Source organism: Puccinia triticina, chromosome 16A (genome assembly GCF_026914185.1).
Source record: "Puccinia triticina chromosome 16A, complete sequence".
Classification (NCBI taxonomy): Eukaryota; Fungi; Basidiomycota; class Pucciniomycetes; order Pucciniales; family Pucciniaceae; genus Puccinia; species Puccinia triticina.
Window position 1 is genome coordinate 3,326,928 of NC_070573.1, and position 13,040 is coordinate 3,339,967.

A 13,040-nucleotide genomic window follows, 5' to 3' on the forward strand; every position below is an offset into this window, starting at 1 on the left:
GGGATTTTGTTGGAGGGGCTGAGAAGAAATATGAGCATATTACCAGAGAGGGAGTGCTAGAATTCTGACATAGTCAATTTTAATGGTTCTGAACAAGTTGAATATTTGATGTATTTTTTATGATAAATTCCGTGAAATTAATCTATAAGACTCAAATGCAAACTGGGCTAATGTGCTTCATAATTTGGTCCCTTACAATATACCCCGCACTTTTCTGTTCACTAGAGCCGGAAAGAAATGACTGTGAGATCCTGCCTGTTCAATGGCTTGAGTCTTGCAAATCTAGGAGCTGGCGACAAAGTGGGCATGATTTATTTTTGTATTTGACCACCCACGGTCGAATACATCCAGAGTGGAAGCAATGTCCGCACTTGAGCCTTGTAACTTCAGCAAAGGACCACTGATTCTCGGGGTCTTTGGTAGGCGGCAGAAAGTCTACCCTACAATTTGCACATGTACTTTGGCTTTCAACTCCTAGTATGACACGCGATACTTTACGGGGCGGGTTCGAAGATGAGCTGCGGTGTTGCTTATCGGCGGTTTTGTCATGATCCAATACTTGATGGGACGGATTCAAAACTACGCTGCCTTCGTGATTCTCTATGGTCTTGCCACGATTGATGTGCTGATCCTCGTTCATTGGCTGATGCTGAAGGTTCTCTGATTTGCTGCTGGCTGGTTCAAGCCCACCTCTCGCACGATGAGAAGTGGCAAGTGCATTACTTTCGCCAGGCTCGCTAGCTGCGATCGTGTTTTGCAAGCGTCGAGCTTCAGCCAATGAGAATATACCCTGCCGAATGTTTTTGATTTTTAATTTCTCGTTATAAGGCATATATCCCAAAATCTCGGTATGTAGATTGTACCAGGCTTCCCAGTCTTCCGCCTCGTCCGGCTGGTGCTGATGCTCCGGTCTTTCGGCCTCGAAGTATGCGAGCCATCCTGGGTTTGTAAATCGCTCGGCGAGATCAGTGGCACGACGTTCTCGGTCCAATGCTCGTATCTCATCTAATTGATGGGCATTGGGAATTGGGGGAGGAGAGTTTGTCATTGGCTGGGCGAGATGAGCGGCAATACCTTCTCGGATTATTGCTTCTAACTCTTCAAATCGACGGGCATTGGCAATTGGGCGACGAAAGTTTGTCATTGGCTGGGCGGCAGTAGTGTCAGCATCTTGTTGGATAATTGCTTCCAACTCGGCTGATCGATGGGCATTGGGACTTGGGGGACGAGTGCAGGAAAATAATCGCCGGCGCATCGATCGAAAGAATCCTGCAGGTTGAGAACCAGGGCTGCTTCTCTCAGAATCCCTGGTCGGCGGGCGAGTTTCCTGTCGAAAATATAACTCTGAAGATGGGCTAGTCGTGGCGGTTGAAATCTCTCGCATATCGGGGCCATTTGCTAGATAATGTTCTGTTTGCCCTGTAGGAGCGGCCGTCGCTACCACGATCTACACACGAGCAAAAAGTTCAAGAGAAAAGTTCGATGCATAGTGATCAGTTTGTTGGTTTGCTCGATGTACGTTAATTTCCGAATATCTACTTGGACTCAACTAGGATCACGAGGAAAAGCTTCATAACTGGCCCAACTGCTGGTGAATCTTTGACTTATCGCTATTGAGATCGCTTGACTGAATATAAGAAATGCTTTAACATTGCAGGTTGGCTGCTTGTGAGTGAATCCTTTGTGATGGCCGGGTGGGCGAAGTTTGCTCCCACCTTGATCCCATCCACCTATCACAGCTTGGGTCGCCCCAAGGCCTTCAGTAACTTGCCCGCCCCAAGGCCTGCTGAATCTTGTATCTCGGGCTCCGCCAGGCTTCCTAAAACTTGAAATAACCTCGAGATACAGTATCTGAAGGGTTTCACTTGCCAAGTCGCTCAATATTGGAAGGGGTCCATTCTGCGCGCGGTACTAAACTTCTAGTACTCGTGTCAAGGAAGTGTGTGGAATTGTGTTGATTTAAATCTGTTGCCTGGAGCTCAAGCCCCCGCGCCTGGTGTACTCATATGCATAATGCATAAACTAGCCCTCAACCAAAGCACTTGGGTTACCAGTAAATAAGAATGGGCCAGAATACGCCCAATAGCCATATTACATGTGTTATATTGTGTTTTGAAAAAAGCTTGGACACTTTTCCAAAACTAGTTCTGCACCGGAAAGTTTAAAAGCTACACTTTTGGGGTCTGGGAGGCATTTGTAGCTGGATACCAGTAGAATCTGTGAGTGAACCCCATTTTTGGCATACATCAAGTGAAGTTGGTGTTTTTGTGATGGAGGGGGGGATTACCCAAATGTCCAAGAATTATTCAAAACACAATATGTGCCTAGACAATTTGATTTCAACAATCAAGACAATTTGCTGTTCTCTGGTTCACGGCCAATCTCACAGCTCAAATCCTTTGCAATTGGGTCAGCCTAAATGCACTCCATGTTTTTACTTCATGCACTCCATGTTTTTGGCTAACCTGACAAGGTACTCCAAATATTTTGGAGTACTGAAGAATTGCACTCCCAAAGATAGGAGTACCGGCTTGGGCACTCCATATACATTAGAGTACTGGCATGGTCACTCCAAAAACCACCTATTTTTGGTGTGCTTTCTTGATCACTCCATAAAATTTGGAGTGCTCAGGAATGTACTCCAATTTTCCAGAAGAGACTTGGGCTGCACACTCCAATCAGGACTATGACAAATGGAGTACACTGGGGTGCACTCCAATCTTCCAGATTACCCCTTGGAGTGCACTCCAAGAAAGTTTGATTGCTGCAATTGCAAGCAAGCCATGTGGGCCAGGTCAGCGCAAATTTTCAAGAACATAAGATTTGTATTTGTATTCAATAATCAAGAAAAAAGAGAAGGAAAACAGCATAAATTCAAAGGAAAGAACTAATGGAAGATGCTTGATTCTAAGGTGCCTTGGCTGCAAAAAGATCCAAGCCCTTCTTGATGATATCATACCAGACTTTCACATTTTTAGTAGTATTTCTGGAGGCCTTCATAACTGGAGGAATTGGTTGTACGCCATCGTACCCCTCAACATTCGCGAGGACCCAGTGATTTCCATTCACGTGTAGCAGGTATAACGGCTTTGAAGCTCCAGCAACAGGGCCAAGTCGGAGCGGAAGATAAGAGTTGCAGGATTCTAAGGAAAGAAAAATGATCAGACGGACATATGCATTTGCAAGCATTTGTCCATGAGAGAGTTTGTCAAGCCAATTTTTGTGTTTGATATCAGATTCCAAGCCGTCCACCTCAAGGCCTGCGATGATCTTATTGATTTACGTCTCGCCTCCCTGAAGCTTCAAGTAAAGGTTTTTGTTTGCTTTTGCCTCTGCCAGCATTTCGTTCCTGACACAGAACCAACCATTGATGGGCTTGTACCCAAGAGCTTTGGCAATGCATTGAAATCCACAGTTTCCATCACCCAAAGGGTCAAAAATTTATTTCACATATGTTTGAAGATGGGGTGGGATCTGTGAAGCATAATGAGGCTAAGAAAAGCAAAGATCAGTACATTGTTGTCACAATTGTCCAACCAAGAAAGAAAAAATCACCTTGGGAGACACAGTGACTCCAGCATTGTTCCCCAACGTGACAGATGATCTGATTTTTTTGTTCTTGTTCTCAGAAGGATGGTTATCTTCATCGCTTTCTTGTTCACTTTCCTGATTCCTTTCTTGTTCACTTTCCTGTTTGCTTTCTTATTTGCTTTCTTGTTCAGTTTCTTGCTTGCTTTCTTGTTCACTTGCTTCGTTAGCAGAATCATCGAAGTTGGAGGCCTGTTTAGAAGCTATGTTGTTTGTTTTAACTTGCTTTGATTTTCTTTCCAGAGCCTTTGAGACTCTTTTCCTGGCGGCCAATTGCTTCTTTTTTAAATTTTCTTTGACTATTTCAAAGGTTGAAGGGTTCCTCTTAGTCAATGTAGATCGGGCCTTCTTCAATGATGGCCTGCCTTTGGTTCGTTTTTTCACTCCGGGAGCTAGAATCGGAACTGCTATGTGAGTTCCGGCAACAATTTGGTTAAATTGATCAATGATCCTTTCAACAGTGTTGGGCTGTTCTTGAGAGAGTACAAGGGTGATCTTCTTTATTTCTTTGTCTAAATCAAGTTCATCATCTTCAGTATGCTGTAGTTGTTTTGCAACACAAGAATTTCAGAATGTTAGCAGCCATAAACACCAGCCCGATTATGTTGAAAAAAAATGAAGATCATACAGTTATCTCGGGGTTGTATTTCAGAATCCACTGGGAATGAAAATCTGTTGGAGACAACAAATCACCATTCTTGAGTAGATCAGAAATTCTGTGAGCACATGGAATACCAATTCCAACTGTCACAGTGTTAGATCACGGCTCAGTTGGATCAAGTTTGGCCAGGTGTCTGTATTGTTCAAGGCATTGCTTAATGGCAAAGGTTGATATCTTGCCGAGGAGAGGAATGAATGCCTTGGGGACATTCACAAGCATCTTGACAGCATCTTGGCCAATCAATTCGTGAACTTGGTTGAGTTGGGTATCAACGGCATGCAATAGTGAATTGAAAACCGTGAGCAAGTGGCCAGTTGAGTTTTTTATGAATTTTTTAATGTAAGCGTGGCTAGACTCCACTCAGGAGGTGTTGAGATTTCAAAGGTGGGGATACTGGCAAGCCCAGGCAACAACAAAGAGATGCTTAACTGGGAGTATTTTTGTCTCAAGGTAGTTGAGCACCGCAGGACAAGTCGCAAGGAAAGATTTTAAGCTCGCCAAGCGCTCTTTGTATAGATCTTCTGTTTTTGCAGAGGTGACTTCCTGCCAATGGGACATGAAGACATCCCACGGAGCCTTTGGCTTGCTTGGTTGAGCATCCTTGCGTTGACTAGAGAGATCCTCAGCGAGTTCAGATGGGTTGTTTGACTCAGTAGGGCTTTTGGGCCGACCGTTTGATTTTTTAGCCAAGTTCTTGGAGACAATAGCAGGAAAATACTTCTTGCAATTTGTTGTGATATTCTTGTTTATGTGCCATGTGCACAGGTTAGCTTTTGATTCCGGGAAGACTGCGGCCAAAGCTTTTTGTAAAGCAGAATCGCGATTGGTAATGAATGCTTGAGGTATGCACTGAGGTCTCCAGACAAGCTTTTTCAGTGTATTCACGGCCCAGAGGTAATTGTCATTGTCCTCAAACGTAAGAAAACAAAATGCGATTGAAAACAATTGGTTGGTTGCTGATTGAACAACCACATGTAGCAGCAGAAGGTCATACCGGTTGGTCTTGTATGTCGAATCCAAGAGAGCCACGTGATGGTTTATGCGTGCCAGATGAATCGCCCCCGGATGAGCAAAGAAGAGATTCAAAACGGCACCGCTGGAATTTACCTTTACATTGTAGGCCCAGTTTGATTCCCTCAGAACATCCAATAGGGCTTGTATTGGGTCTCAACCGTTCAGGCCTTCTCAATGAATCTTCTGGAGGGCGTTGCCAATCGTTTTGTTAGTCGCAAATGTTTCGTTATTGGACATGCAAAGTTGTAACAGTATCTGAGCTGGCTTGAGATTTGCTTGCAAAAGCCTTTGGATGTCCTTGACCTTCTCCGGTATGAGTTGCTTGTGTGCTGCGTGACTGGAAGGTACATTGGATGGGCCATGGTTGTGGGTCCCATTCAGGAATTCCAGGGTCCAGACTTTGTTAGTTAGTTTTTTGCTGGTTGGGATGGAGGCTTTGAGGTGGGAAGGACAGTTGATCTTTGTCAAGGATGTTTTTTGGCCGGACTTATTTATTATTGCCCCTCAAAAATGGCCGGAACGTTCACATTTGATGTAGACATTTTTGCCAGGGTGAGAGTTGGACTTGCAAACAGCATATCCGTGCAATTTCGCCCACAATTGACAGAAGCAAACAACGTCATCCATGGAGTTAAAACAAGCCGTTGGAGGAGGATCCAATGAGCCTACAATATGAAATAGCAAAAAGACAGTTCAAATATCAGATCATTGGAGCCAAATAGTTTAAAACAAATAGGATTGATGGTCTTACCTCCAGATTTGAAATCAAACTGATCAAATTCTGATTGGTTTGAGAAATAATTTGGGCTGTTGAGGACTTGAGTGACAGGTTTTGGGTCCTCTGTGGCAGCATCAGAGCGCGGTTTGTTGAGGACTTGTTTCAGGGGTGGGTACTCCATACATAACTGGAGTTCCCGGTGCCGCACTCCCTTTTGGGGGGGACATTAAATCAAAAAGGGAGTGCTGGGACTTTGCACTCAAAGCTCAGTGAGTGCGCAGATTGTGTACTCATTGGTTTTTGGGGTGTTTGGAGTGCATGGTGGTACACTCCAATTCCTTTGGAGTGCGGCTTTCATCACGCATAGTTCCTTGGAATGCCCTAGACTTCACTCCAGAAAAAATGGAGTGCACGGACCATACACTCAGTTTTGGAGTGCATGAAGCAAAAAATTGGAGTGCATTTAGGCTGACCCATTTATCCTCAAATCAAATCTCCAGATCCCAATAAATACCTCTTCACAGCTTGCCTTTGATTTCAACGATGATCACATCTTTACATCTTCACTCATGGCTTGCTTTGAAGGACATCTCCGGATTGGTTCAAGTTTGGAAAGTTTAAAAAATCCTCCTCCTGTTGCCCAAGTTTTTTTGCGACTGATTGATTAATTCTGTTAAATAAAAATATAACTCTAAAAGATCATCCAAGTATATTAAAGTCTCAGAATTTTACAAAAGAAATTCAAGGGTTCCCCCTACAAAGTGACCAAAAAAAAAAAGGGGTTTCCCCTCCAACAAAACAAACACACCAAATCAGAGGGGTCAGCCTAAATGCACTCCAAAAAATTTGCAAAAGTACTCCAAAAGTGAGTGTATGGAGGGTTTACTCCAATTGTTGTTGGAGTACAGACTGCACTACTTCAAGTCAATTGGAGTGCACAACTGTCAGCCGGGCTAGTATATTAAACAGAGCTCAGCTGTCCTGTTATGTAAATTACTGTGGATTAAAATAAGCTGCAGCAAGGTAGCACCACATAAGAAAAAGATAAAAAAACAAATTAAATATCAGTTAAATGTAATATTACCTATTAGCTGCGGCGCAGGAGCGCCGCGCACAAGTAAATAGTGAAAAATGCTCTTTTATCTCTGAGAACCTTTGAAAACATAAAACAATGTAAATTTGATTTAGATGAGGGGCAGAGAGCAATGACGCATTGGCCCCTAAAATCCATGAACATTGATAATATTGTGGGCATAAAGATGGAAAGAATCAGATTCAACCAGATGCCTCAAGCTCAGAGGATTGGTGAATACCACGCAATATGAGGTCAAAAGACCAGGTGATCACAGAAAAGGTAACATGCGTGCTAAGGATGAGCACATAGAGTAAATAGTGTTCTAAGGTCCAGAGGCTGAGTTCATACTACGCTCTCTGAACCCAAGAAGCTAAGAAAAAAGATCTTGCAACTATCAAATCACATTACTGTTCACCCCAGATCCGGCCAAGAGATCAGAGAGGTACATCACTACCTAGGCGAGTCCATCACCGGTCAAGGTAGTTTGTAGACCCTGCAATGAGAATATTAGAAAGTACTGCGTGCTTTCCATCTAGAAATCTACTCCAATTGTGTAAATAGGATGAGGATCAAGTAGTGGAGGCTACCAAGATCCCTTGACTATAGGCTTCAAGAGCACCCAAGAGGAATTTCAAGGGATCTTGATTTATAACAATCTTCAGGCAGAGAGAGATGGTAAACACTTCTCTGCCCATGAACAACAAAAGCTTTAGAGAAGCCTCAGTCAATCTATAGCACGAGGTCCTTAGCTTAACCCCGGCCAAGAAGCTGAGGTACTTGGAGACTGGCTGATAGGTTTATTTCAAACTCTTCACCTTCCAAGGAACAGAAAACAATATAAAAGGTAGTGAAGGCCCCCCAGAATCATCAACATCATCATTGTATAGCCAGCTCCAACCTTGCCAACTTCTGACGTGATCATCCGCTGCTCTTTGCTGAAACCTGACTTGATTCCCTGCCTTTTTCAGGATTCCCTCCTCCGAGTGAGTCCTCTCTTTTCCTTTAAACTTTGTTGGAGCTATCTCCAACTCCCCTGGGAACTGTATAAGCTCAAACGCACCTGCTTTTCAGGCCTCAGAAGTACAGGCACCTAAGCACTGTTGAGTTGTCTGTTAGTCTGCTACCATGATGTATCACCACAATATGGAGGGCTGTCGGATCAACCCATGAGCACTACCAACCAACCACCCAGCTGGCAGCCACAAGCGTCTGTAGCCTACACCACCCGCAAACGGGTGTGGTTTTCTCTGCAGCCACACCCAGTGGTTTTCCTGCGGAACTCGCGCGGCCCCCCAAAAACTCGTGCGGCCCCCAGACCCCCTAGCTGCATATCATTCGGGGTCCTTATGGGGCCAACCGGTCATCAGCATAAATCTCGATGACTGGCAAGCTGGCTGGTCATTGAGGTTGTATAAATGTACCTCGATGACCATCTGAACGGTCATCAAGGTATACATAAACCTCGATGACCGGCCAGCTGGCTGGTCATTGAGGTACATAGTACCTTGATGACCGGAGCCGACCGATCATCAAGGCATAAACCTCGATGACCGGAGCCGGCCGGTCATCTGTATACTTCGATGACCATCTCAATTGAACGGTCATCAAGGTGTGGTATTCAGATGACTGGCCGGCTCCGGTCATTGAGGTCCTTGATGACCGGTCGGCTCCGGTCATCAAGGACCTCAATGACCTCAATTACCGGAGCCGGCCGGTCATCTGGATACCACACCTCAATGACCGTCTCAATTGAACGGTCATCGAGGTGTATGCCTTGATGGCCGGTCGGCTCCAGTCATCAAGGACCTCAATGACCGGAGCCGGCCAGTCATCTGAATACCACACCTCGATGACCGTCTCAATGGGACGGTCCTCGAGGTTTATGCCTTGATGACCAGTCGGCTCCGGTCATCAAGGACCTCAATGACCGGAGCCAGCTGGACATCTGGATACCACACCTCGATGACTGGTCAGCTCCGGTCATCGAGGTGTATGCGTTGATGAACTGTCAGCTCAGGTCATCGATACACCGCGATGACCGGCCAGCTGGCTGGCCCTTGAGGTACATATTTAGGTACCTTGATGACTGGAGCCGACCGGTCTTCAACGCATACACCTCGATGACCATTCAATTGAGACGGTCATTGAGAACGGTCATTGAGGTGTGGTATCCAGATGACCGGCCGGCTCCGGTCATTGAGGTCATTGAGGTCCTTGATGACCGGAGCCAACCGGTCATCAAGGCATACACCTCGATGACCGTTCAATTGAGACGGTCATCGAGGTGTGGTATTCAGATGACCGGCCGGCTCCGGTCATCGAGGTCCTTGATGACCGGAGCCGACCGGTCATCAAGGCATACACCTCGATGACCGTTCAATTGAGACGGTCATCGAGGTGTATGCCTTGATGACCGGCCGGCTCCGGTCAACAAGAGCCGACCGGTCATCAAAGCATACACCTTGATGACCGTTTGATTGAGACGGTCATCAAGGTGTATGCCTTGATGACCGGTCGGCCCCACAAGCACCCCGAATGATATTCAGCTAGGGGGGGGCCGCACGAGTTTTTGGGGGGCCGCGCGAGCTCCGCGCGAAAACCACTGGGTGTGGCTGCGGAGGAAACCACACCCATTTGCGGTTGGTGCTAGTTGGTAAAGGCAGCACTCTAGTATGTGTCTCAGCATTGCTGAGGTTGTGAGTTCGACTCTCACCAGACACATCTTAATTTTACAGTCTCTACAAGTACCCCTGCCCAGCAGGCCCTGTAGTGCCCTGGAGGGCACTTAAATACCCCACTTGCTTGTGGCCCCTCCGTTAAACATATACTATCTAAAAATAATATTATTTTTTTTATATCTTGCGCTCCTCTGCGCGCTACTGAATGCCGTTGCTGGTGTAGCTAGGAGAGAATTCCTTCTCTTAAGCATGACAAGAACCCATGACTCGCAAGTCTTTTGGAGTGCACAACCAAGAACTCCAATGGCCAGCAAATTTTATGAGTGCCCATGATTCTCACTCACATAAGATTGGATTGCATACCCCCAGCACTCCATTCCTGATATTTCTCCTCCCCAAAAGGGGAGTGCAGTACTCGGAACTCCAACCAGAGCTGGAGTTCCTACACCTCTGAGGTTGTATTTCAGGCAATCAAGTTGCCTGGCCATCAAGTGGGCTATGTAAATATGTACATCCACACCCCACTTGATGCTGGCTCACACCACCTCTCCATGACAGGCATTGAGAGGATAATTCATCTCCTCTTGATGGAGGGGAATCACACCTCTCAATGACTGCTCTTTACCGGTCATCGAGGGGACTGACACCTCTCTATGACCAGTCTGTACTGGTCATTGGGTGGACTTGCACCTCCTCTTGATGACCGGTGAGGAACTCTGGCCGGTGCTAGGCCGGCAGCAGTTTGGGGAGGGGAAAAGGAAAAACTGAGAATTGTCTGCGTATGCCCTCCGGGGTGGTTGGCCGTGAGTGAGCGCCATGAGATTCGTGTAAGCGTGGGGGGGATTTTGATTTTACGACGGCTGGAATTGCGCGTCGGCGGTTTTTGTTGAGAGGAGAGCCGGGGATACTGCCGGCGGGGTGTGATCTAAACCAGATAGCTGGAAGGGATCGTAGTTGCGGGGAAATTGAACCTTGAAGACGTTGGAGAACTGGTGTAACTATGCCAGAAAAATAACCTTTAGATTGATGGATTACTAAGATTTTTTTGGTTCAGAGTGGGTCCATGCCGCTCCAAAGCCTGAGTTTGAACTGAACTCAAACCTTGGAGTTGGTGACATGTAGCAGACATCTCATCACAACCTAGCGCGCACAAGCGCGCTACAAACAAGACAGGACAGAAGACAGAACAGAACAACAACAAAACAAAAACCAAGACCAACCCTCCTCATCCAAACCTGTCCAACGCGCGCAGAGTGAAAAATAGAAAGCAAACAACATGAAGAAAAGAAAACTGACCAAGGAGAACAGAAACAAAGGAAAAGAAATGAGGAAGGGAAAGAAAACCTGAAACGCCTTGAGGATGCGCGCCACGCCGCGCTATTGAAACTTGAGGAGGCCTTGAGGGCTGAAAGCTTGAATCTTGCTGTCTTGAGTCTTGACGTCCTCCGGCGCGCGCCATGCGCAAAGAAATCCTCAATTTGCCCCGTGTACTGATCTGTCCACCACACCGGTCAGACCGGTCATTGAGGGAAATAATATCTCCTCTTGATGACTGGGGTGTGCTGTACATTGAGGGGGCTCACACCTCTCAATGATTGGTTTGTCCCGGTCATTGAGGGGACTCACACCTCCTCTTGCTGAACATCAAAGAACCGGCCTGTGCCGGTCATCAAGGGGAGTAACACCACCTCTCAATGACCGTTCCCAGTCATTGAGGTTTTTAAAACATCTCTTGATGACCAGACCAGTCATCAAGAAGACTCACCCCTCTCTGGTCATCAAGGGGACTTACACCTCCCCTCAATGGCCGGTCTGTCCCAGCCATCAAGGGGAGTAGCACCTCCTCTCAATGACCGGTACACACTGCACATCAAGGGATGTAGCACCTCCTCTCAATGAACGGTACACACTGGACATGGAGGGGTGTAACACTACACCCCGGGTGTAGGCCACTTGACAGCCGGTCATTGGGTTGTATTTAGTATTTACCACTCAATGGCTGGTCATCAAGCAGAGAGTGTACTCTACTCGGCCGCGGGCCATCAAGCCAAGATTGTACTCTACTTGCTGGCCGGCCATCAAGCAGAGAGTGCACTCTACTGGGTGGTTGACCATTGAGTGAGGTGTGTCCTCCGCTTGATTGCCGGCCATCAAGGAGAGAGTGTACTCCACTAAATGGTTGGCCAACAAGTGGGATGTGTACTTTGCCTGATGGTTGGTCATCATGCGGAGTAGAGACCCCACTCAATGGCCGTGGTGCAAGGGTGTGTTACCCCCACAATGACCGGTGCAGACCGGTCATCAAGAGGAGATGTTTTTCCCCACAATGACCGGCACAGACCGGTCATTGTGGGGTGTGTGTATTCCACTCCATGACCCGTCATTGAGGTGGGGTGCGTACTCCACTTAATGGCTATTGGCCGGTGAGGAGACTTGGAGTGCACCTCAATGTGTCAAGACTCAGGGTTAGCCCCATAGCACAGGAAGCGCAAGGAGCATAACCCTAACCCCGCAGGGGGGAACGGTGAGACTGCGCTATCCCCTTCAGGTCCATGCATATGCATGAGACTCCCAGACATTAGGAGTAAGCGGAAGCTAAAACTTTGTTCCTCTCCCAGCAGCCATGTCTACAACCAACAAAGAGCCTAAGCGACCCAAGCAAAACACCGCACCAAAAAGGTAAGCAGTGAGCTTTGGGTTCTTCAATAGCCAAAGGGTGTGCAGCTGATAAAATGAAGAATTCTTCTGATACTGCAAGCACAATCCCAAAGCCGTATCAGACCACCTCGGTCCCAGCCTCATTGACAGGATCTCTACCGAACCAGTTGGTAAGTCCTTCAATGCAGATCCCTACAGGTGCAGCATAGAGCTGACTTATGGTCATGCCATTTAGCAGACCAAAGCAGCACAGGCGCACTCGCAACTTGTATTGGTGAGCGGTAAAGTACTCAGACCGGTGTGGTAGACGGAAAAGTGGAAAAATAAAAAGTTTTTTTTATGCCACATAATTACTCATACTAGGCCTCAATATACCATCAAATGGACCCCAGAAATGGATTCTACAGCCAATTTCGCCCCTATTCACCACTGGAAGCACCTCTGGACCCCCTCTAGTGTGGAAGTTACACCTCATGGACACCTATCACACGGCCAGCCCCAGTAACCCAGCTGTCACCTGCTTCAACCCAAGTTTCACAGTAGTACACTTATACATATCACAGGATACAAAAATACATCTCCCTGTCAGGCTACACTCATTACATACTAACTACATACACTCCTTTATATACATAGGATGACATCATT

At 46.6% G+C, this 13,040-nt stretch overlaps 1 protein-coding gene across 1 annotated transcript; it reads right to left on the minus strand.

Annotated features, from left to right (window-relative positions):
* Positions 1-259: 259 nt before the first annotated feature.
* PtA15_16A323 (uncharacterized protein) lies at positions 260-1,574 on the minus strand (the record flags this gene model as incomplete). The annotated part of the gene is made up of 2 exons (XM_053164002.1): positions 260-1,447; positions 1,551-1,574. 2 exons carry the CDS (start codon positions 1,572-1,574, stop codon positions 260-262), a joined length of 1,212 nt encoding a protein of 403 aa, XP_053027970.1.
* Between the last annotated feature and the right edge of the window lie 11,466 nt (positions 1,575-13,040).